This window comes from Clinocottus analis, unplaced genomic scaffold (assembly GCF_023055335.1).
Source record: "Clinocottus analis isolate CAN_PGR_092001 unplaced genomic scaffold, fCliAna1.0.p SCAF_5, whole genome shotgun sequence".
Classification (NCBI taxonomy): Eukaryota; Metazoa; Chordata; class Actinopteri; order Perciformes; family Cottidae; genus Clinocottus; species Clinocottus analis.
The window spans coordinates 17,848,964-17,869,570 of record NW_027176207.1 but is presented as its reverse complement, the minus strand read 5'-3'; the positions used below and the strand labels follow the sequence as shown (position 1 = coordinate 17,869,570).

Genomic DNA, 20,607 nt, shown 5'->3' with positions numbered 1-20,607 from the left:
TGCAGACATCTTTTTCTGTGTATTCTCACTTACGAGAAAGCACATGATATTGCATTTGTTTATATGAAGTGGGCTGTATAAATAAAGTTGTATTATTGTTATTAAACCTGGTTCCAGCACCATGGTACCCGGATCAGGTCTGGACGCTGTCTCTGCAGACAGCAACACTGTAAACCATTATCTGTCATGACTTACAGTAGCTTTCCAGAGGTGTGTTTGCGATCCCCTCCTCCCTTCCACCACACATCCTCCTCCTCCTCCTCTCACGTAGTTATCTCTTCTCTTTCTTTCGTGTCTCTGCACGCTTGCTGCTGTTTTTTCCCGAAATGAATGAGTCACTCACTCCATTCCTTTATTATGACTGACGGTTTAGAGTATGTAAAGACATCCTTTGCATTGGCTTTCACCAGCCTGCGATTCATCACGGTGCCAACGTGCCCTGGAGCGATGACCCAGTGGTGAAAGAAGTAAAAGTAGCGATACCAAACTGCCTGAAATAATATAAAATAAAAGTCTTGAATACAAGTTGTATTGGAGTATAAAAGTATTAGCATCAAAATGTAGTCATTTGCAGAATAATATATATGAGTGTTTGAATTATTTTTTCATATTGCAGAAAAATGAAGGTAGGGTATATACTCTATCTAACTTATACTGCTGTACATTTCCACTTGGGGATTATTAAAGTATTATTAACATACTAATATTCAAATTTCATTTGTGAAATATATATTTTATCTCCGATAAATTCAAATCAATTACACCTAAAATGTAGGAAAATAGGTTACAGGAAATGGAATTAACCAAGTAAAGTACAAGTACATCAAAATAGTATATAGTCAGTGAGTAAATGTACTTCATGATTGACTAAAATTAATCAGCAGGGTGGAGTTTTCTAGTAACACAGAAGAGTTTTGGGTGTGAATTTGTCCTCTGAGGTTTTTCAAAATAAACCTTCTGAACTTTTAATCATGAAGCCGAAAACTGGAAGTCTTCTATTGTAATATTAAACTAATAAAGTTACGTAATTACTGTTCATCGTACACTGAATGATCCTGTGACTTGACGTCTGCATGAATCAGACTAATAAAGTCTTTGATTTCTTCATCTAAGAATCCTCCCAGCAACAACACTGACTTCCCAAAACAGGCTGTTTCTTGTACCTGTGAGTAACACGTCTGAAACGATGTCTTCATGTGTTGTTGTCCATTTGTATTAAATACCAATAGCGCCGTCTGCATTCTAATTATTATCTTTGTTTGTAATGTTTTTCAGTGTTGATATAATTAAGATATTTGAGTTATACCTCAGTGTAAAAGTACTCCACTACAAGTAAAAAAGTGTTAAACTATGTAGTTATTTGGCAGAATGAGGCCCATCAGTGTGACAATCTGGACAGTACCTTATCTACAATACATCATATTTTATAAAATGAGTACATATTATCAGATGTAAAACCTTCATATTCACAGTAACTAGCTACCAGATAAATGTATAGTAGAAATACAATATTTGTCTCATATAAAGTAGCTTCAAATGGAATACTCATGTAAAGTACAAGCAGCCAACATTATGAAGTACTTGAGTAAATGTACTTTGTTACTTTCCACTACTGCCTTTGGTTTTAACATAACTTCTCTTATTTTAATTTAATTTATGCATAACTCTTTTTTTTTTGTACAAAGCCTGAATGTGGTGTTGTTGTTTTCAAAAGGACTTTGCGTCTCTGCGTTTGGTAAATGTTGCAGAATTTAAAAAACTCACATATCAGAAGATCTTTCCTGACATAAACTCCTCCGGTGTCACGTACCTTACTGAGCGCGTCCGGAGGGATGCCGTCCGTGTGCAGAGTCGCGGTGGCGCCGCTCATTTTGGCCTCCTTGAAAATCGGTGCGCTGCGCTCGCTGCTCATCTGGACACAAGAGTTTAAAAGGGTCAAGTTCACCCGAAATACAAAACACACAGATATTGTCAAAACGCTGGTGGCATTAAAAACCATGCATGTGAGACTTCTGCCCACACATTCATGTATTTGATGGAAACTAATCTTTTTTTGGAGGGTGGGGAGGGGGGGGGGGGGTGAAACGAGACTAAGAGCCTCAATGAGTGAAGAGGAAAAGTCAGAGGATCACTAAAGTCAGTACGATGGATCATCTGAGGACAATAAATGGCTCGTACGACATTTCCGTCTTAAACAAAGCGGTGGATTGACAGACTTAACAGCCACATGCATACATTTGTCATGCTCTGCTGTTTGTAGGCTCACCTTAGGCCAACGTTGATGTTCAAGCCTGAAGCCAATCAGAGTCCTGACAGGATGAAATACACCTAAAAATCATATTTTTTAGGTGAGTAATCTGTAAATAAAAACTGCTACCGATATATCATTTTTTGTTTTTTTAGCCCCGAGTAGTGTCTGCATGTTTTATTCACTGCCTCTGAGTGATTTTGGCATTTGGAATAGTAAGAGGACACCGTTTAGTGACCTATTTGTGAAAGAATGAAACTGAAAGTATTCAAATTCAGTTTAATACATGGATTGTTTGAAGAAAAAAAATATCACCTAATCAGAGGTTATTGTCAACGTTTCAGAGATCTTACATTGTGACTCAAAATGACTAACTACTGTCCAGGAATGTAAATAAATCACCTAGAATCCTTTTTTTCTCTCAAGATCATGTGGTTTAGAGTATTTAGTTCCCACGCATGAAGGTCAAGTGACACACAGAAGAGGAACAAGTCCTTATTTCACTTCCACCTGTTGTCCATCACGCTGGTCCAAACACGCTGTAATGCATACATATAAATACCCAAACGAAAGTAAACTTTAAACGGGAATGCATCCAACCAATGTGCTGGGAGAGGCAGCGGTAACCAGAAACATCCCCATGTGAGTTTATCTGGTAAAGGAGGCGTCTATCTTGGGAACTGCATCATCAAAAGAACCTAAAAGTCCCGTAGCACCGAGGTCAGGAGTCACATATTGAGGATCCATTGAGCATTGAGATTGAGCACATGGAGTTGACCTCTTAAACACAGGGTCAGATCAGAGTTCATCCCATACATCAGAGAACATTATCTGAAACTGAATAATGAAAATAAAATAGTATGAACCAGCAAGCGCTCAGCAAGCACTTGCAACTAATAATTGCTGTTGTAAATGTTTAGTTGAGGATATTGATCGTCAAACAGGCGATGCTGATTTTTTTTGACTGAATCCATCATAATAATTTCTGTCCACAGAACTATAAAAAGGTGCTCGTGTTAGATAATGTATCTAAATTCTGGCCCAGTAGAAAAACATCATCTAAGCCCGGATTATAACTTGAAAGCTGCACTAATTCATATTTTCTTTTCAACATCAAATGTGTCATCAAATGTGGATCAAATGTGTCGCAAATCGCTGGTAAATATTAAAGGGCTCAGATCGGGACATCCACAGTGATTACTAATCTAGAGTATTTAGCTGCTGAGTGTTGACGTACTTCATTTCAGAAGGACACTGTACTTTTATTTATTAAGCTTAGGTTATTATATATGATGATGAATGAAGTGGTACATTGTTGTAGTTAGTTCCACCTCAACAACATTAAAGAAACACGAAACCAATTCATAATAATCCAATAGTTAAATATATTGGCTGCATAATTAATGTATTGAATTGTAATACTTTAAGTCCTCTGTGTTGCAAATACGTTCATTCTTCATTGAAGTAAAGGGTTAAGTGATACTTTTATACAACAAGTTTTTGGGTGCAGTGCCCCTTTAACCACGTTACAGGAAACACAGCGGTGCTGCTGAAGTTTAAATCAACCAAGAAGAGGATTTTGGTTTATATGATTGTAACTGTCCTCGTTAGAGTGAATGAAAACCTGCGAGACTCACTTTTCTTCCACTTGGATGCAGAGTGTCTTTGTGCAGGTTGTATTTTAGCCACGCCCCTTAGAGTCTCACCTGAGCAGGAACAGAGCAGATGACATGTTAAGCTCTGGCTCACGTCAGCTGCTGTCTTTTGTTTGTGTTCCCACATAGAACTGACAGTATGGGTTGTAATTTAAACTTTAAAATAACATCACACCGACTGGAACAGCAGAAACAGAGATTTACGCACTTTAAGAGGGTTTAAGAGAGTCAGGTTTCTGAAGGCAACAGACAAACAACACCAGACCAGTTGGTTCATGAACAGATGAATAAATAAAAAGGGCAACATTACTAGTAAAGTCACACAGGGTTAAATGAGGACAGCGGATCCACATGTGAAGAAACAAGGAGGATGAGAACACGTTTTCATTCAAAGAGAAAGGCATTTTCTCAAACGGGCATCCACAGTTTCATGCTTTTATGAGCTTTGGCTTCATTTTTCCAAATTACTGGAACCCACTTTCTCTCTCTGAACAGCTCCTCTCACAGGTGAAAACACGTGTATCTTTACACAAGAAAAGACGAAGCAAAGTAACTCACCTGTGTGTTCAGCGCCGCTCGGACAGAAGGCAACTTCCTCGAGGAATACGAAACGAGTGCGAGAGCTCAGTGCGAGTTTACACCCACTTCTTCTGCAGCGGCAATGTCGCAACAAGAAGAGGCGCGACGATGGATCCAAACAGCTGATTTCACAAAAGAAAACCGGCTTTTACGCGCGTCACGAGAGAAGAGTTGAAATGTCTCTCCGCGCGTAAAGACGCACGAGGAGCGCAGAGTCTCCGTAATGCATCCACTGTAAAGTAAGCGGCATCAACGATGCGTTGACATGCATTCACAGCTGCGAGTTACCGACTCAAACAACTGGAGTTTGGCATTAGTGGAGGTACAATTACTCAAGTGATGTACTTAAGTACACAAGTATATATATTTGATCTTTTTTTTACTTTAAAATATTAAATGCAAGACTTCTACAGCAGTTTTGCTCCTTTTACTGAAGTAACACGGCTGGTTGGACTACATACTTTGAGCACATTTATCATAATAAACGTGGTTTCAACCAATTAGTGAAACCCTTCATGTCAAGCAGTCCAGAACATAGTGTGTCTAATAGTTAAGAACTGTCTGTTTCAGACAGATTGGAATCCACTGAGTCCACCAGACAGGTTGTGCCAGTTTTTCCGGTCCAAGAGTTCGATCAATGTCTCATTAGGAGTCTTTACTTTAGTTTTTTTTCTGAGCAAAATGCAAAAAGGGAAGAAATGTGTTGTTCATTACAAACATCTTATTCTCAACTAACAGGAAATACTATTACTTGATGAATAAAAAAAGTTTTAAAGACGAAGCCTCATGTCAAATCTGAACATAAACATACGTTAAAAAAATAAAATGTATATATATTTGGTTGTATTTTTCCTACGTGTCTGACAAAGAATTCTTTCTACCTTTCAGGACTCAGGTGAAAGTTTGTCTTAAAGCTACAGTCAAGTTTCCATCCACATTTAGCACAAATGTGAAGAGAATATTTGAAAATTGGCAGACAAAGAAAAAGCAAAGTAAAGCACCACCACTGTTGATTGATGGAGATAAACAGTCGGTGAAGCCAACTGCGGTAAAAAAATAAATAAATCCAGAGTTAATATAAAATTATCTCTCGCTCCACCTCAACGAACTACAACAAAAAGATGCTGATTTTACATTCATGCACGAGTAATAATAATCTAATGTATCATCGTATATCAGTGACACGTTTCTACTTTTAGGTACATTTTCCTTATTTACTTTGACAGAGGTTACACCTTCAATGCAGGACTTCAACAGTATTCTAGTAGTACTTTTACTTGTAGTAAAGGATCTCAATGCTTCTCCACCACCGCTGTTACGGCAGCACATTAACGTCCAAGGTGTCAAGAGTCACATGTACAACCATCACAGGTGGAAAGTGTACGTGTGGGTGTGTTTGTGTACTTTTGGTCCTGAAGTGTACACAGATAGTTTCATTTTTTTTACTTCACACTCAAACAGCTAATTTGAACTCGACTTAGTAACGATTCTCCTAAACTTCGACCCTAATTGGTGCAACCGAACATTGAGACAGAGACTTGCGCAACTCAACAGCTCGTTGCTGCATTGCAACAAAGTCTCACAGGAAATTCAAGTAGAAATGTAACGACGGCCGCCTGTTGCACACAAAGGACGAGACAAGCTGTATCTGTGTGATTAGTTTTTTCTTCTCAAGGACAAAATAAGAAAAAAATAACATTGTTTCACCCATTAAAACATAAGGTGTGTATCTCTTCCTTCAATGAACCAACATGTGTGACCAGTGTGTTACAGTGAGTTTACTTCTATTAGCAAATTCCACTCTAAAGTGCTGATACAGTATTTAAGGTCGATACAAAGACAAAAAAACCCAACAACAAGCGAATTGTATCTCCATCAACTTAATATTTCGGGGTGATGAATGTGGTCCAAAAATAAACTACTTGAAGACGAGAGAAACTGGTTTTACAGGACAGTGTTTAAGCTGCTTAAGTGCACATTTGATCGTCACAAATGGAAATTGATTCCCCCAAAACATACGTTATGATGACTTTTGCCTCCACCAGGAAGTTTCTGATCTAAACAGAGTTTTCAGGCTTCAACTTAATTGCACTTCCAGTCCAGTTGACATAGTGGAAAACAGGTGACGAGGGATCTTACAGGAAATGGGTTTGAATCCCATTTCATGGGGTAACAAATGTGAACCGTTTACAAACAGATTGGATCAAATCTGGTAATTTCACAATTCAAGGACTTTACAATACAATTGCAGATTTGCAGTGAGCAGACTGATTTAATCTTCTCTCAGAAGGAATATTTGCAGGGCTTTATCCGGGTCTCGATCTTTCCACTGATGTTTTGAGTTTGAGTTTAAGTGCGTTCTCAGTAGCAGACTGGAAATTAAAAACCGGATGGTCTCTGATTTTCTTTATCATGAATTATTTATTAATTGAATATCTTTGGGTTTAGAAATTTTGGTTGGATTTGAAGATGTCAACTTTTTATATTTTCTGCTGTTTTCTTTAGGACAAACCAAATAATTGATTAAGAAAAAAAGATAAGAAATAATAATTCTTTTTTTAAGAAAAGATACTCTGCGGATGAATCGATAATGAAAATAATTCTTAGTTGTCGGCTATAATTCAACAAATGTTGTTTCCATTCTTCTGGCTCTGGTGGAGGAAGATGACGTCAGCCTCCACAGGTCTGACTGGCTGGTTGTTCGTTCAATCACATGTGATTCAGAGGTCTTGTGACACTTAGCTTGTATTATCGGCATTAGCTAAACAGATCAACACGCGGTAGCTAGCATGTGAACGTTAGTACAGTTAGCGCAGTACATTTCCAGTATTGTGTTTGTAAAGCGTTTTAGAGTAACATGCTGTTTTTACATTATACATTAGCATGACGATGATTTAGCATATTTACATGCTAACATTGGCATGCTTCATGTTAGCATTTACACATGCTAACACTTAGCAAGTCAGCGTGCCAATATTTGGCATGTTGCGTTTTCCTTTTATAAACTTAAAGGGTTTTGACCTGCAGGGTCCCGAGATGAAACATCAGAGGATTAATCTTTTAGAGAACATGAATACCTTTACTAAGTTTCATGGCAATCCATCCAATGTGCGTTGAGATATTTGAGAGGTGAGTGGTGGACCGATGGACAGTTTTGCCACCAATTAGCGGGACAAACAATAACTTTGCTTCTCATATTTCAAGTTGAAGGCCAGTAACATTTTGTTAGAAGGAATTTGAATCGACACAGAACTGAAGCAACATAAAGGAAATGTTTCAACACATAAAGAGGTAGTCTGAAACACCTTCAACACATACAAACGTTAAATTTAGTGGCACGAAAAGAGTCGAAATAAGGCTCCTTTGAACAAATTGTCAGATTTTGACAATTCAAGTGGGGTGGTGTTCAGTTTTTAAAAAAAAAAAACAGTCTTTTTTTTTTGTAATCGTAATGTCACGTCCAACCTGATGGGGTCTTGAGTTAAGGCTCTGGTTTCCAGTATTATCAGTCATCACCGCCGGCCTGCAGGAGGCCGTCCTCATCTCCGTCTTTGACGGAGCGTCTTGGTTCGCTGCTGTTTTTTGAAGTCAATAAGGCAGTCGGTGGCCTCTGAGATCGGAGTGAAGGCTCTGATGGGAGAGTTGCCGATCTTGAGTGCTGAAACACTGCCACCCTCGTCCTCGTCCTCCTCGTTATCATCATCATCCCGCAGATCAATGACGTCTCTAAAAGTGAACAAAGACGCAAGAAATCAAGGCTCGTCAAAGAAAACAGAAAACATTCGTTCAAACTGGAACGAGACCGTTTTACCTCTAAATAAGAATATAAGTCACCTGGACGTCCACTTTTAATTATTTACTAAACTTATATATGTTCCCCGCAGTTTGCATTGAAACAGATCGGGTATCATTTAGTTGTCAATAAATAAAGTTTTCTTTGGCTCTGTTCATATGCAGTTCTAAGATAACATCTAATATCTTCAAACTTTGACCTGATCATCACGCAAAAAAAAGGTCAAAATGATTGAATTATAACATTATTTAAAACTTCTTTTCACCACTTTCAAATGTTATTCCCTTTATACAGTTGTAAACTACATTTATAGATACTTAAAAGTCTTTGTAACCTGATTCACATGACAGAATGTCCTCACATTGCTGACTCTGACTGACTGTCTGAGGTCACTGTAAGAGACTCTGGTTCAAAATGTCCACAAAAAAAAAAAGAATATTGTAACTCAAATCATAATGTCACAGCGTTTCTGAGACGTCTTTACCCCAGCTGCAGTTTGGATCCAGATGGCCCGGCCTCTGCGAAGACAGAACAACAACAAGTCAGTCAAAATGTGAATGTTTATTGCTGATGATTTTTTTTTTTAGGCTGAAAAACTAATATAATTACATATTATTAATTAAGAAGATGATTACTCATTTATGAATCATTGTGTCAATGATTCATTCATCCTGAATTGTGTAAAATTACAGAAAAACAATAACAGTTACTTGTTTTCCTTTAATCAACCTTTACAAATGTAAACTTTGAATAACATATTAAAGAAAAGCAGGGAAGTCTTCATATTTTAGAGGATGTAAAAAAGAGAATTTTCTTTACATTTTCTGGAGCTCTGGCACAGAAAATGTTGCTTTCTGCTGTTAGCATTTAGCTCAGAGCACCACTGGGTCCAAGTCCAGCGTCACAGAGCCGCTAGCACGACTACAGTCTCTAAGTCTACGACTTTTAAGACTTTTAGACTCACCCGAATCTCTGCTCTCCGTTTGCTCCAGAGCCGACAGCAGATTTCCCTTCTGGAAGGAAATATAAATATATAAAAAGTTATTCTGTATCTGCGTCAATAGATCAAATCCAAAACATAACAAAACAAATGCGAAACGGGTATAATCGCATGTTTTTCAATTCTCAATTTTTTTTAACCTCGTGTGAGTAGATTCATATCTTGTGTACTTTTATCATCGCTGCATAAGTAAGTGAGGCTTACTGCTGTGTTCTTTGATGCCTGCTGCTGGATGCAGAACTCTGTGTGCCGGCTGTAGTCTCTCAAGGGAACGGATTTCTGACAGATGTAACATTTCTCTTGATTCCTGCAGAACATAAAACTGTATTTAAAATACAAATAACAAAACAGAACCTGTGTGAAAACCCTGAGCTGTTCCTGTAACAGGTCATACCTACTTACTTGCCAGTGTTGGAGGGTTCATACGTCTCTTCAGCAGTCGCCTCTGCTCTCCTCGTTCTTTTCCTACGAGGCTTTAATGACACTATAAAGTGAACAGGAAGTAGTCCTTTTTAAACAAGCAACCCAACAACGCTGACAATAATCAAATGGATATTAACAGTCACACAAAGACGAACATTCAAATAAAACATTTTCATCCAAAACTGCAGTTTACATCAACTCTATCTAAATGTTTTCCAAAAATAAAAAGACAGGCGTGGTTAAAAGAAAGCAGATAAGATAAAAAGGAGAAAAGAAAAAAAAAATGGCACTTGACAGCCGTGAAGTGTGATAAACAACGTAAAGTTTCCGTCACCTTGGAAGCGGACTTTCTCGGGCATCCTCTCCTCCAAGATGGCCACCTCTCCATCGCAGTACGCGGCGTGCCTCTCGATCTCCCTCGCCGGGAAAGACCCCTGACAGATGGGACAGTTCACTTTGGTCTCAGCGTTCTGAAGGAGGGCAGCTGGTTGCAGTCTGGGAGACGTGGACCTTCGAAGCCCAGGGTCCTTTATCTCCTCAACATCTGGATCCCGCTCGTCCTCCTTCATCCTCTCTTTTGTAACATGTTGTCCTCCAACATCCCGGCTGCTCGCAGGGATGTTCCCCTCTGTCTTTATGTCCACTGCGGATGAAAACATGATGCAAACGCATATTTCAGATTATTTCCTCACGATAACTTTGGCCACACCACAACCAGGTCGGTGAAATTAATTTCAAAACAGACATGAAACTACAAATATGGGTTTCAGCTCTATTTGTTAAAAGGTTCAATGTGTAAGATCTGGCCAGAATTTTTGTTTAAAAACATCAAAAATAATTAACAGATTTACAGAGATATCTACTCAAATGAGCACATTTCACCCAAAAGCTTTTACACACCAAATAAACCAATGACACAGAAATGAGTAATATTTAGTGAATATTTCCGATCAAAACAGTTGCAACACTTTCTCAATAAATTTATTATATCAATTTATTTTAATATATTTATTTGTTTAAGTTTCCTTTTCCAGACGCGCTCCGTTTACCAGGGGGAACTTAACTTTACACACTTACAAAGGCTTTTATTGTGAAAGGTGATCGCGGACGAAGTTGATCTGTTATCACTGTTGAAAGAGTTATCATTCTTGCCTCTGCGTCGTTGAACACTTAAGTGTACATTTTAAATACGTCCGTTTTTAAACACTGTGATTGGTTGATGCATTTATTCACGGTGCAAAAGCAGAGAAAAAAATGACGCTGCCTTCTCACACGCTGTTGTTTTTGTCCCAAGTACTTTCACACAGTTTGAAAAGACATTATGGCATTTAAATTAATCGCACGATGACAAGCGCGTAAAGGCCTAAAGCGTGCAGCCTTACCATCCACCTCCATCTCCTCCTCCTCCTCCTCCTCCAGCTCATCCCCGGCTGGAGAATCGACTTGCAGAATCATCTCGACCTCCGGCGGCTCAGGACTCTTTTTACTGGCGAACTGAAACCCGAGCTGGAGAAAACGTTGTCAATATAAAAGAGGAGGAAGTGGTAAACTAGTTGGTATTCTATGTGATCTTTTATGGCGCTGTGGTGACACGTGATCCTGTGTCCGATCTTTGAAAGACGTGCGATAGCAAAGCCATCTGCCGAGTGTGTTAGTAATGTGAAGCAGGAAAAAAAGTGTTGATTCCACTTTTTCAGAATGAAATTTCATTTATGTCGACCTAATGTACAATTAAATACACCATAAAGTACACACTAATTATTATAAAAGACAGAACTTTAGAGTTTATTCTTTACGACGTCTTTTACGGATATGATCAGTTTCTTCATGTTTAAATGCCACCGGTCTGCAGGTGTCCTGTTTTAGTGAGACTCCCCACACACTGTGAATCTATCCTCCTCATGAACTTGATAATCTACAGAATCGAAGCACAAGCAGAGTATTTAAACTCACCTCTGCCCCTGCGTCAGGATCCCTCAGCAGATCCTGCGTCCTGTCATCGTCGTTGTCGCTCAGTTGGGTTTCTGTTGTGACAAAGCAGAGAGACTGTCAGCTGTCAGATTGTTTTTTAATAAAAAAAAAGGTTAAGTAATCATAGAAGAGGCCAGTTACATCACCAGGTGAGAACTTAAAAAGATTATTCTGCTGTTAATTGCCAACTCTTTGCTTTATAATACTTTAAGCTAGACAACCATTATCAGAAAACTCTCGTTGCTGATGTAAAACACCTGTTGAGAAAACACAAATAAACTTCACCACATGATAACTTCCTCCAGTAGTTCAAGCACATCAGGAAAATGAGGAGCTTCAGTACCTGGGCAAACCTCACAGTCATCAGTATCCCCCTGTCCTTCCTCTCCCTTCTTCTCTTCTTCGCCCTCTCTTTCCTCCTCTTCATCCTTCTTGTCTTCTTCGTCCTCCTCTACCTCAACAGAAAGTGGATCAGCAGCCACATTTTTGCTTCTCAGTCTGAGGCCTCGCCTGGAAGAAGTGTTTAAAATAAATAAAACGTCAGTTCAGAAGCGCTCTCGTCAGGTTAGTAGTTCAGTCCTATTTACTAAATTCTAGTCTAATCATTATTAACTAGTGACATCTAGTGGAAGAAGTACATCACTGTGCTGTTACTGCAAACAAAGCCACTTCTGTACAGGAAGTATGTGTAAAAAAGCTGGAGATGCTCACAGCTGATAAAACATTTAAATAAATGCTTGTGGACAGAGCAAACTGTAAATCAGGTTTATGTTCCTACAAAACAGAAAGTACATTAATTTATTGTACACCCACGAGCAAAATAGCACATAAGGACACAGTATAAATGTAGCATTAGCTCAGGTGGTCAATAGTAAATGATTAAGACACAATCTGAGAATTTTGAGACTGAAGAGCAACCTCGCTGCCTACCTCTTTGCCTCTGTGTTTCATCCTGTGTGACCATGGAGGCTAACAGGATGCTAAAAAGACATATTTCCATTGTAGTAATAGAGACAGTAAAGTTCTCGCAGGTTTTTACCTTCGAGAAACAAGCTGCTGAGGGGATTCAGCCGACGACTCCGGTGATGGGGATTTCTAGAAAGAACACATACAGCTTGTTGAATGAATCTAGTATTTTTTTGAAAAAAAAGTGACACAAGAGGGGGAAGCTCAGTACAACCAAACTCTAAATAAGGAAGTTTAGGTGACCAAATGTTACATTAAACTTATATGTACAGAAAAAGGGTTTTAACACGGACAACGGCGTGGTCGCAACCTGTCAATCACTAGGTAGCCCCGCCCTAAAGCATACCTTACTTTATGGTCTATTTGACCTGAAATGGACCATAATTAACAAAATGAACATCATGCTTTATTGAAGAAGACTTGAAACAAGAGATTGAGAAACTAAACATGTTTACAATGTTTACCAAGAGAACAAGTCAAGTGAAGTAGAGTCATTTTCTCATAGACTTCCAAACAATCAGATTTCTTATTGCAACCTGAGTCTTCGCCTCCTGCTGGCTATAAAGAAATCAACTTTAAGGCACTTCAGCATTGGCTTCACTTTTAGAATCAGAGGCTGGCAATAACACCAACGGTCCGTGAATCATTTTATGAATGACGATTTTGCTATAGATTGAATTTCGTGCATATGGCTCCGCTCGGGGCTCTTCTTCCCACTACTTCTGCTTACAAATTGTAAATTGAAAAAAATCATTATTGTACCTCGCGCTGTGGCAGGACAGCCTCCCCCCACTCGGCCTTCCTGAGCAGACACCTCTGAGCCTGCTTCAGACTCTTCTCATACACCTCCATGTGACCCAGGATCACCTGACAAAGAAACAGAAGCAAAAGTGAAGGATTAGATAACAAATTTGTACAATTTTGATTGCATGTGTATTGTTTGTATTACTGAGTTAACAATATGATTAATAAAATAATTTTGCGCTATCCTAAATTTAATTTTACATAATACAAACTGAAAGATCTTTTAAATCTGTTTCAAATCATATTCACTGTTTAAATATGAAATTAAAGTACACATGCCGCTCCACTTTTTATTGGGCACCACTTTTTGAATGAACACACAAATCAATCACATGGATTTCTGTATATTCTTTCCAACCTGCCACATTGCCCTCAGTAAAGCTTGGATTTAAATGAAACATTTTGTGTTGCTCGATCATTGGAGCCAGTTCAAAGTCACCGGCACCACCATGACTGATGGGATGGAGGGGAATATTTGGAGCCTCATACCTCTCGTACCATCTGGTCAAATAACTCAAGCTGCATGTCTACAGGTGACCTCAGAGGACTTTTATTGGCCCATCATAGCACAAATTCTCACATTTGAGAAGACGCAACATGAGGTCATTCACCAAGAACCTTTACTCTATAAATAACCGCATCAAACGTCAAAACTGTTTAATCAATGTTCTAATCAATTCATTAGTGGAACTGCTCTGCAGAACACTTTGCACCTGATTAAGCATTAATTATTTATAACACCACCAGTCTTCTACCTGCGTGTATTCGTCCGGGTCCACCCCTCGAGGACAGAAGGGAACCCCCCAGTAGTAGTGCACGGTTGGCACGCCCGCAGGCTCCATAGGCGAGGCGGGCGCCCTGCTGACCGATCCCTGACTGCTGATTGGCCGCGGCCCTCGCTCTGCGGGGGAAGGCTGCTGTCCGCTGGTGGACGTGGAAGAGGTAGAAGGTCTCGTTGTGGAAACATACAGAGAGTCAGAGTGAGCAAAGAGATGTCCCCTCCACTCTTTGTTAAAACGAGTATGCAGCAGTCGAATGTAACTCGGTACATTTACTTAAATACAAACGGTTTTCTTTTGTTTCGACTTTTAAAAATAAAGTATTAACCCTGGAAAAACTTCACTGTTTGAGCCTCTTAAGATGATACAGAGCCTCTAATCTTATGATGTTGGTGTTTTCTCTACCTGCAGTACCCTGGAGAAGCTGCAGTCACGTGGTTCTGAGCTGCATCCTCACCGTCTGCCTGATGAACAGGCCTCTCCTCTGGGAAGACCGGGCTGGGTGAGCCCATCGGCTGCAACAGATGGGAGGGAGGACCGTGAAGACAAGCCAAACGCTTTCTGTTTTTCATGATAAAAACACCACTTTCATCATACTTCTAATAATGTTGTGTAACTGATGACTCATCACACACTGGCAATATAGGAAAATACTGGAAGATGTGGAACCAAAGACTTTTCTTTTTTACAATTTTACTCGTGTTTAGTCTTCTACAGTTTGGACTGTTGATTAAATGGACAAAATAATCAGATCCCTTTGTTTTTGGAGGAATGTTGTTTTCAACCAATGCTTCTTACGGAACAAGAGGAATATTAAGTAGTGTTTGTTACAAATTAAGCCTTTACAAAAGAGTTAACTTTCATTTTCTGGGTCAAATCCTCAACAAAAAAGAGACTCAAATAACAATGTGTTCGCCTGTCTTTCAACACTTTCCAATTGTAGCTCTCAGTTTCAAGCTCATTGGTTCCTACTAAAGACCTTTATAATTTTAAATGATCAAAAAAAACAAGTCACCAAAAAAAAGCAATAGTGTGGCTCGTCAATATATTTCCGAAAACAATAGAGCTCTATGGCAAAGAGCTTTGTGAACGAAAATACAGAATATCATAGTAGTACTTCTGAAAATAAATTGAAAAAAATGTATGTTTTGCAGTCCAAATGCAGGAGTAAAATTCGAGCATTGAGTGTATTCTGGTCGTCCACATTGAGGAAGCCTCCGTACCGTGACGTCGTCGTCGTTGTCAGACCAGAGTAGCGTCATGTCGCTCGTCAGCTCCGTCTCGGCTGAGGAGTCTTTGGATACGTTATTAAGCTCCTCGTCGTCGCCTAGAACCAGAAAACATCAGGAGACCCACAGGTTCTGGTCACATCATTCCTAATGTTGCTAGTGGAGTTTCAGAAGGAAAAGACACCTCCAGTGTGTGTGTGTGTGTGTGTGTGTGTGTGTGTGTGTGTGAGATTTCCCTGTACCTGACTTTGATGACTTAAATGCAGCATCTTGATTATGATCAGTCTTGCCGTCCTAATTTCAAAAGCGGGAAGAACAGAAAGAAATTATCAGGGAAACACACAAAAATGTCTGAATGCTATGACTGAAACACTGCAAGAGAAGATTCCCCTTTAATGTCAGAAAATCACATTAATTGTTTTAGAAAGATTGACTATAAAAAAAATATAAAAGACCAACAATGAAAAGACTCTATGAAAGATATTTTTAAAGAAAACAAAAACATAATAATTCTACAAAATGGCTTTAATGAACTATCCCAACAGCATCAGACTGCTTTCTAATGCCATCATGCTGAAAATGAGGTAAAGAGACTTTTTACTCGCGGGGGTTGAATTTTTTACAATATAATAAATTATGTTGCAGAACAGCGTGATGCTTCCCCAATAACATCAGAGCTCTACCAATAAATCAGGTAGGGTGCATCAGCCATTAGCTAGAGTAATATTGATATCTCCTGATATCAAACTGAGAAATTGCAGAGCATTCAAAATGTTCAGCTCAGTATGGATCTTGGGCAAAATCTCTTGAAAAATATATTTAAGTTTTAGATTAATAAAATAAAAATACACTCATCCAGTCATTTTAGACGCTCCCAACTCTCAGATGAGCATTTAGTTTGACACCTGAACTCACCTGCCTCAGACCCTGAGACGGAGACCCGTTAGTGGTTAAATTCCCATCGCTGTCTGAACCCTTGAGCTCAGCAGCCGAAGGATCCTTGGCGTGTTCCTGCTCATCCTGCTGAATATTTCCCCGTCTTCCGGTCCCGCCGAACACCGGGCTCGTACAACGTTCGCGACTCTGCTTCGTCTGTCCTCCGACAGTCTCTGAGAACACAGGACTCTTGCAGGTTGCCGACTTTTCTGGAGAAGGGAGGAGGTTCGGAAGGCCGGGGCTTTGTGGAAACACTGGACTCTCTGGGCGGCGGGACGTGGACCTCACAGAGGAGGTTAAACTCTCCTCGGAACCGGACGTGAACCCTGAGTTACAGACGCCGTCTTGGGGTTTGCAGGCACTTGGAGACGTCTCGTGCTGAGCATTCCTGCCAAATACTGGACTTTTAAAATACTCGGAACTCTGATCTGTCTCTCCATCATCTCCCTGATCAGACTCCAAGAAGCCGGGACTCTTGGACGAAGTGGGATTATTGGAGCGTTTGGGGCTTTTGGGAAATGTGGGACTCATGGCTTGAGCGGTCTGAGGCTTCTGAGTCAAAGTCAAACTGTCCTGAGAGCAGAACACATACCCTGAGGTTCTGCAGGCCTCCACGAGGTCCTGGCTCAGCCGGGGGACGTGCACCTTGGCTTTGCGGTCAGTGGAGGGGAAGACGGGGGATTTCTGAAGCCGACAGTCGTCGATCTGGGTCGAGTCACAGCTCTGATTTAGTGTTGAGAGAAGACAAGAACATACATTATCATTTTTTGGGGTTGTGTTTGAGCTCACCTGATAAATGTTTGTCTGATATTCGCTCTCTCTTTGCTTTGTTTGTGATCTTCATTAACTCTTGAGAAAAACACTGGTATATCTTTAGCTGCTAAACGCTCCGCGATGTTTCTCTGAAACTGACACTATGAAAGTCGTGAAAGTGAAGCAGAAAGGTTTATTTCGGGGCCGGACAGATGAATATGCAGCTCCTGTTTATTCCGTCAGTTCATCACGGCCAGAGAGACCTTTAACGATGTCATTTAAGACATATACTATTTAAAACAATGAATAAATATCACATTGGGCTTTGGGAAACTGTGACAGACAACTTGACACCATTTTCAACATCGAGTCAACATTAAGTTGATAATAACAATACTAATTGTTAGTTCATTTTTGGGTTCAGGTTTTGAAAACATCCGCTTGGGCTTTAAGAAACCAGCAGCGGTTTCCCACATTTTATAGACTAAATATTGAATTGAATAAGGAGACGAACCTGCGGTGAGTCGAGAGACACTGAGAGACACTCGGAGCTGCAGGGTGAAGCCTGAGAGGAGATTTTCTGAGCCTCCGACGAGTCTGGCATCTCCAGCGGAGGACTTGCTTCTTTCCTTTTCCGCTTTTTCAGCCTGTTAATACTTTCATTACCTGTTCCTTTTGCACCTGGGAATACAATACAGCAGGTCTTCAAATTCATGCGCAGCTGCTGGTCTGATTGAACACGGCCATTATATATATTTATATATAAGAAAAAATTGAATGTACTGTATTTGTTCCATCTTTATTGTTGGATATTAAACAACAACACTGACTGACCTCTGTCCGGGTCAGTCTCTGATGTGCGGCCGTCCTCCACTGTTATCTGATTGATGGGAGACGCCGTCTTCATATTTGCATACAGGAGTTTCCGGCGAGAGAAGATGCTGAGTGAAGCTTCAGAATTGGTGAGCGGCTTCCGACTTCGGGACGGTTGTGTCGGAGAGTTGACCATCTATGAGAAAAAACCCACAAAGGGCTTCTATGTTCACTAATCACCATTGCAACAATATACTTCTTGCTCGCATACACAAAAGCATTATGAGTACCCACTCCTCTGTACTCACGCTCTCTTGGATGGCCTTCATCATGGCCTCTTCCTCTTGCTGGACTCTGAGTGCATGGACGCTGGCTTCCTGTTCACTCAGACGCAGAGCCAGGTCCATCATCTCCTCCTCGGTCATCTCTGAGAACAACAGTGACATGGTTACGCAGTCAAAGAGTCAAAAAGTCAGAGTTGTGTATATTACAGACATTTGATTTAAATGTGACTAATATAGTGACTTCATGTGTATAGATTAAGCTTTGGATAGCTTTCATTTTGATCAAGTTTTAGAATCAATGAATCAGCTTCTCAAAACGAGGTACAAGTAGCTTCAACCAACAATGTCATCACACAATAACTTTAAAATTGGATCTTGATCATAGAACTGGTTCTGGTATTTTATTTTCTACTGGTTTTAATCTGAATGATTTATAGTTTAATTGAATCTATTTCTGACATTATTGTTATTTCCCATAATGAACAGTGTTAACATTGCACAAACTAAATAAAGAACATTTTAAATTTATTGATTTACTAGCATGATGTGGTATTTTACTCCATATTGATAGTACCTTTGGATTTGGATTGGTTTTCCATCTCTCTTTTACGTTTTTCTCTTGTAGCTTGTGACATAAGTGACGACGAGAGCTCGACCTGGAAGAACAAAAGGTTGTAGTGCTCTCATTTTCTAGAGTTCATGGGAGTCTTGTATTTCAAAAATCTCTGTTAACTGGCAACTGACTTGTCCTTTTTAAAAATAGTTCAACAACTATGTTTAAATTATCACACGATTATCTCTTGTAATTTACTATCAAGACACAGTTGACTTGTCGAGTCTACTCTGAATTCCATGAAACCTGCAGAGAAACATTTCAAGCTTCATCCCAAGTGGCCATTTAATCATGCAACAGTTTGGGGAAAATAAATGAAAAATGCCGAAAGGCTTTAGAACAAGGCCCTGCTTCAGGGACCCTGGACTTCTGGAGTCAAAGATATACACCTGTGTTTATCTTGGACTATTCTAGTTAATGTACACAGTTATTTACATTGTCGTCTCGATCGTCGAGAGCTTCGTCCTCCTGTGTGTTTTCGTCAACCAGCTGGCTTCCAGAGGGAATGTCGCTGGCGTCATTGAGCCTCAAAGCCATCCTGGTCTGCTCCTGAGAAACTGTGACCAATAGTGACAAACAATAAAGCTTAGAGAGTTACAACATAATCCAGTACTCAACACTCAAATGTCCTGCTGGTATCCCTTCTTGCCAGAATGTAGGCGGCTGAAGAATTCACACGTAGCTCACCCGGTCTACTTTCGCCGCTGGATTTGAGGCGCATCGGCCAATTTCATGGCTGTTGTACAACCAGCCTCTTCGGTTTGAAAAAGAAAAAAAACAAATCTCTCATAACCCGTTTTCACACGGTTCACACATGCACAGATTCAACCAGTATATCTTGTTTCTTACAAACTTGAACCAACCACTCATGCATTCAGTCCACTAAGTTATAGTATGAAACATGAGCGGCAGTTAAGCTATATGGCCTTCATTAAACTAATAGGGGAATGAGAAAAATGTGTGAAAATATGCAGCATTTATATTCTAAAAAGCTCTTTCTAACATTGTGTCTTGAAGATTTTGTAAAGAGCATTATCGTATGTTAGTTGGTGGAATTGTTTTTGCTATTGCTATTGTTTGTTGCACAACTCTGTATGAAGTTTATTTTTTAAATACACATGTGTAGTCTCCAAGCCCACGTTAAGATAAACCTGATGGCATCACTGTGACTAATGAATAGATTTTAAAGTGTAAAATCAGTATTCAGAAGATTAAATCCGGGCTTTAATCACAAGATTTTAGACTAACCAATAACAACAGGGCCCCATCATCGCCCCATCTCAGCAGCGGTTATTACCAGATGATAAAGAGTGTCCTCCTCTTCCTCTCATCTGTCAGCCTGGTCGGTGTGACGTGACGGCACGAACGTTGACCCCAAACTTACTCGAGCCTGTGCGTTGAAGTGGAAACAGAAAAGCTGAGCGGGAAGCCGGAAATGACTTAAAACAGAAGAATTTATACGCTGACCAGGACAACGCAAATTTATGGGGCAACCTTGTCAGTTAAAGTTAGCGTAAATAGCGCGAGGTCATCGGTTGACAGGGAAACCAACTAACAACACCGGACCCTAAAAACAGCAAAGCAAATACATATTTTCTATATTCTGTTTAATCAACCGTATAGTTAAATTAAGGTCGCTGTTTGTTTGTGTTTTTTGGCTCCAGGGCTACTTAAAATACCGATAAACCAAACAATATTCAGTGTAGAAAGACTCACATCAGAGTTTTCCCCACTTTCGCGGCGCCATGTTTGTTTCTTTTC

At 39.8% G+C, this 20,607-nt stretch overlaps 2 protein-coding genes across 5 annotated transcripts in view; both read right to left on the bottom strand.

The window, feature by feature from the left end:
* The window catches only part of LOC137802220 (hexokinase-2-like), a 19,750-nt gene extending 11,726 nt beyond the window's left edge, over nucleotides 1-8,024 (bottom strand). Inside the window, exons 1-4 of one of the 2 annotated variants that reach the window (XM_068599918.1) lie at nucleotides 4,462-4,496; nucleotides 3,886-3,954; nucleotides 2,267-2,328; nucleotides 1,811-1,912 (exon numbers count right to left, since the gene is read on the bottom strand). In XM_068599918.1, the coding sequence (XP_068456019.1) occupies nucleotides 1,811-1,912 (102 nt within the window). In that variant the 5' untranslated portion in view covers nucleotides 2,267-2,328; nucleotides 3,886-3,954; nucleotides 4,462-4,496. Of the gene's footprint in view, nucleotides 1-1,810; nucleotides 1,913-2,266; nucleotides 2,329-3,885; nucleotides 3,955-4,461; nucleotides 4,497-7,947 lie in introns of those variants that run through there. The other variant, XM_068599919.1, reaches the window with a different exon arrangement.
* uimc1 (ubiquitin interaction motif containing 1) lies at nucleotides 6,239-20,607 on the bottom strand. Of its 3 annotated transcripts, none has more exons than XM_068599915.1 (24): nucleotides 20,563-20,607; nucleotides 20,144-20,236; nucleotides 19,534-19,600; nucleotides 19,282-19,403; nucleotides 18,808-18,889; nucleotides 18,258-18,376; nucleotides 17,971-18,145; nucleotides 17,651-17,817; nucleotides 16,363-17,106; nucleotides 15,690-15,741; nucleotides 15,442-15,545; nucleotides 14,624-14,733; nucleotides 14,195-14,390; nucleotides 13,398-13,502; nucleotides 12,709-12,764; nucleotides 12,013-12,179; nucleotides 11,652-11,722; nucleotides 11,081-11,204; nucleotides 10,033-10,341; nucleotides 9,678-9,759; nucleotides 9,480-9,597; nucleotides 9,240-9,288; nucleotides 8,760-8,793; nucleotides 6,239-8,208 (listed from the first exon to the last, which is right to left on the bottom strand). In XM_068599915.1, the coding sequence occupies exons 3-24, from the start codon at nucleotides 19,565-19,567 to the stop codon at nucleotides 8,022-8,024; spliced, it is 3,207 nt and encodes a 1,068-aa protein (XP_068456016.1). In that variant the 5' UTR covers nucleotides 19,568-19,600; nucleotides 20,144-20,236; nucleotides 20,563-20,607; the 3' UTR covers nucleotides 6,239-8,021. The 3 variants fall into 3 exon arrangements, with proteins under 3 accessions (XP_068456016.1, XP_068456018.1, XP_068456017.1); XM_068599917.1 differs by having other exon boundaries at nucleotides 9,480-9,582; XM_068599916.1 differs by having other exon boundaries at nucleotides 20,095-20,236; nucleotides 20,563-20,600.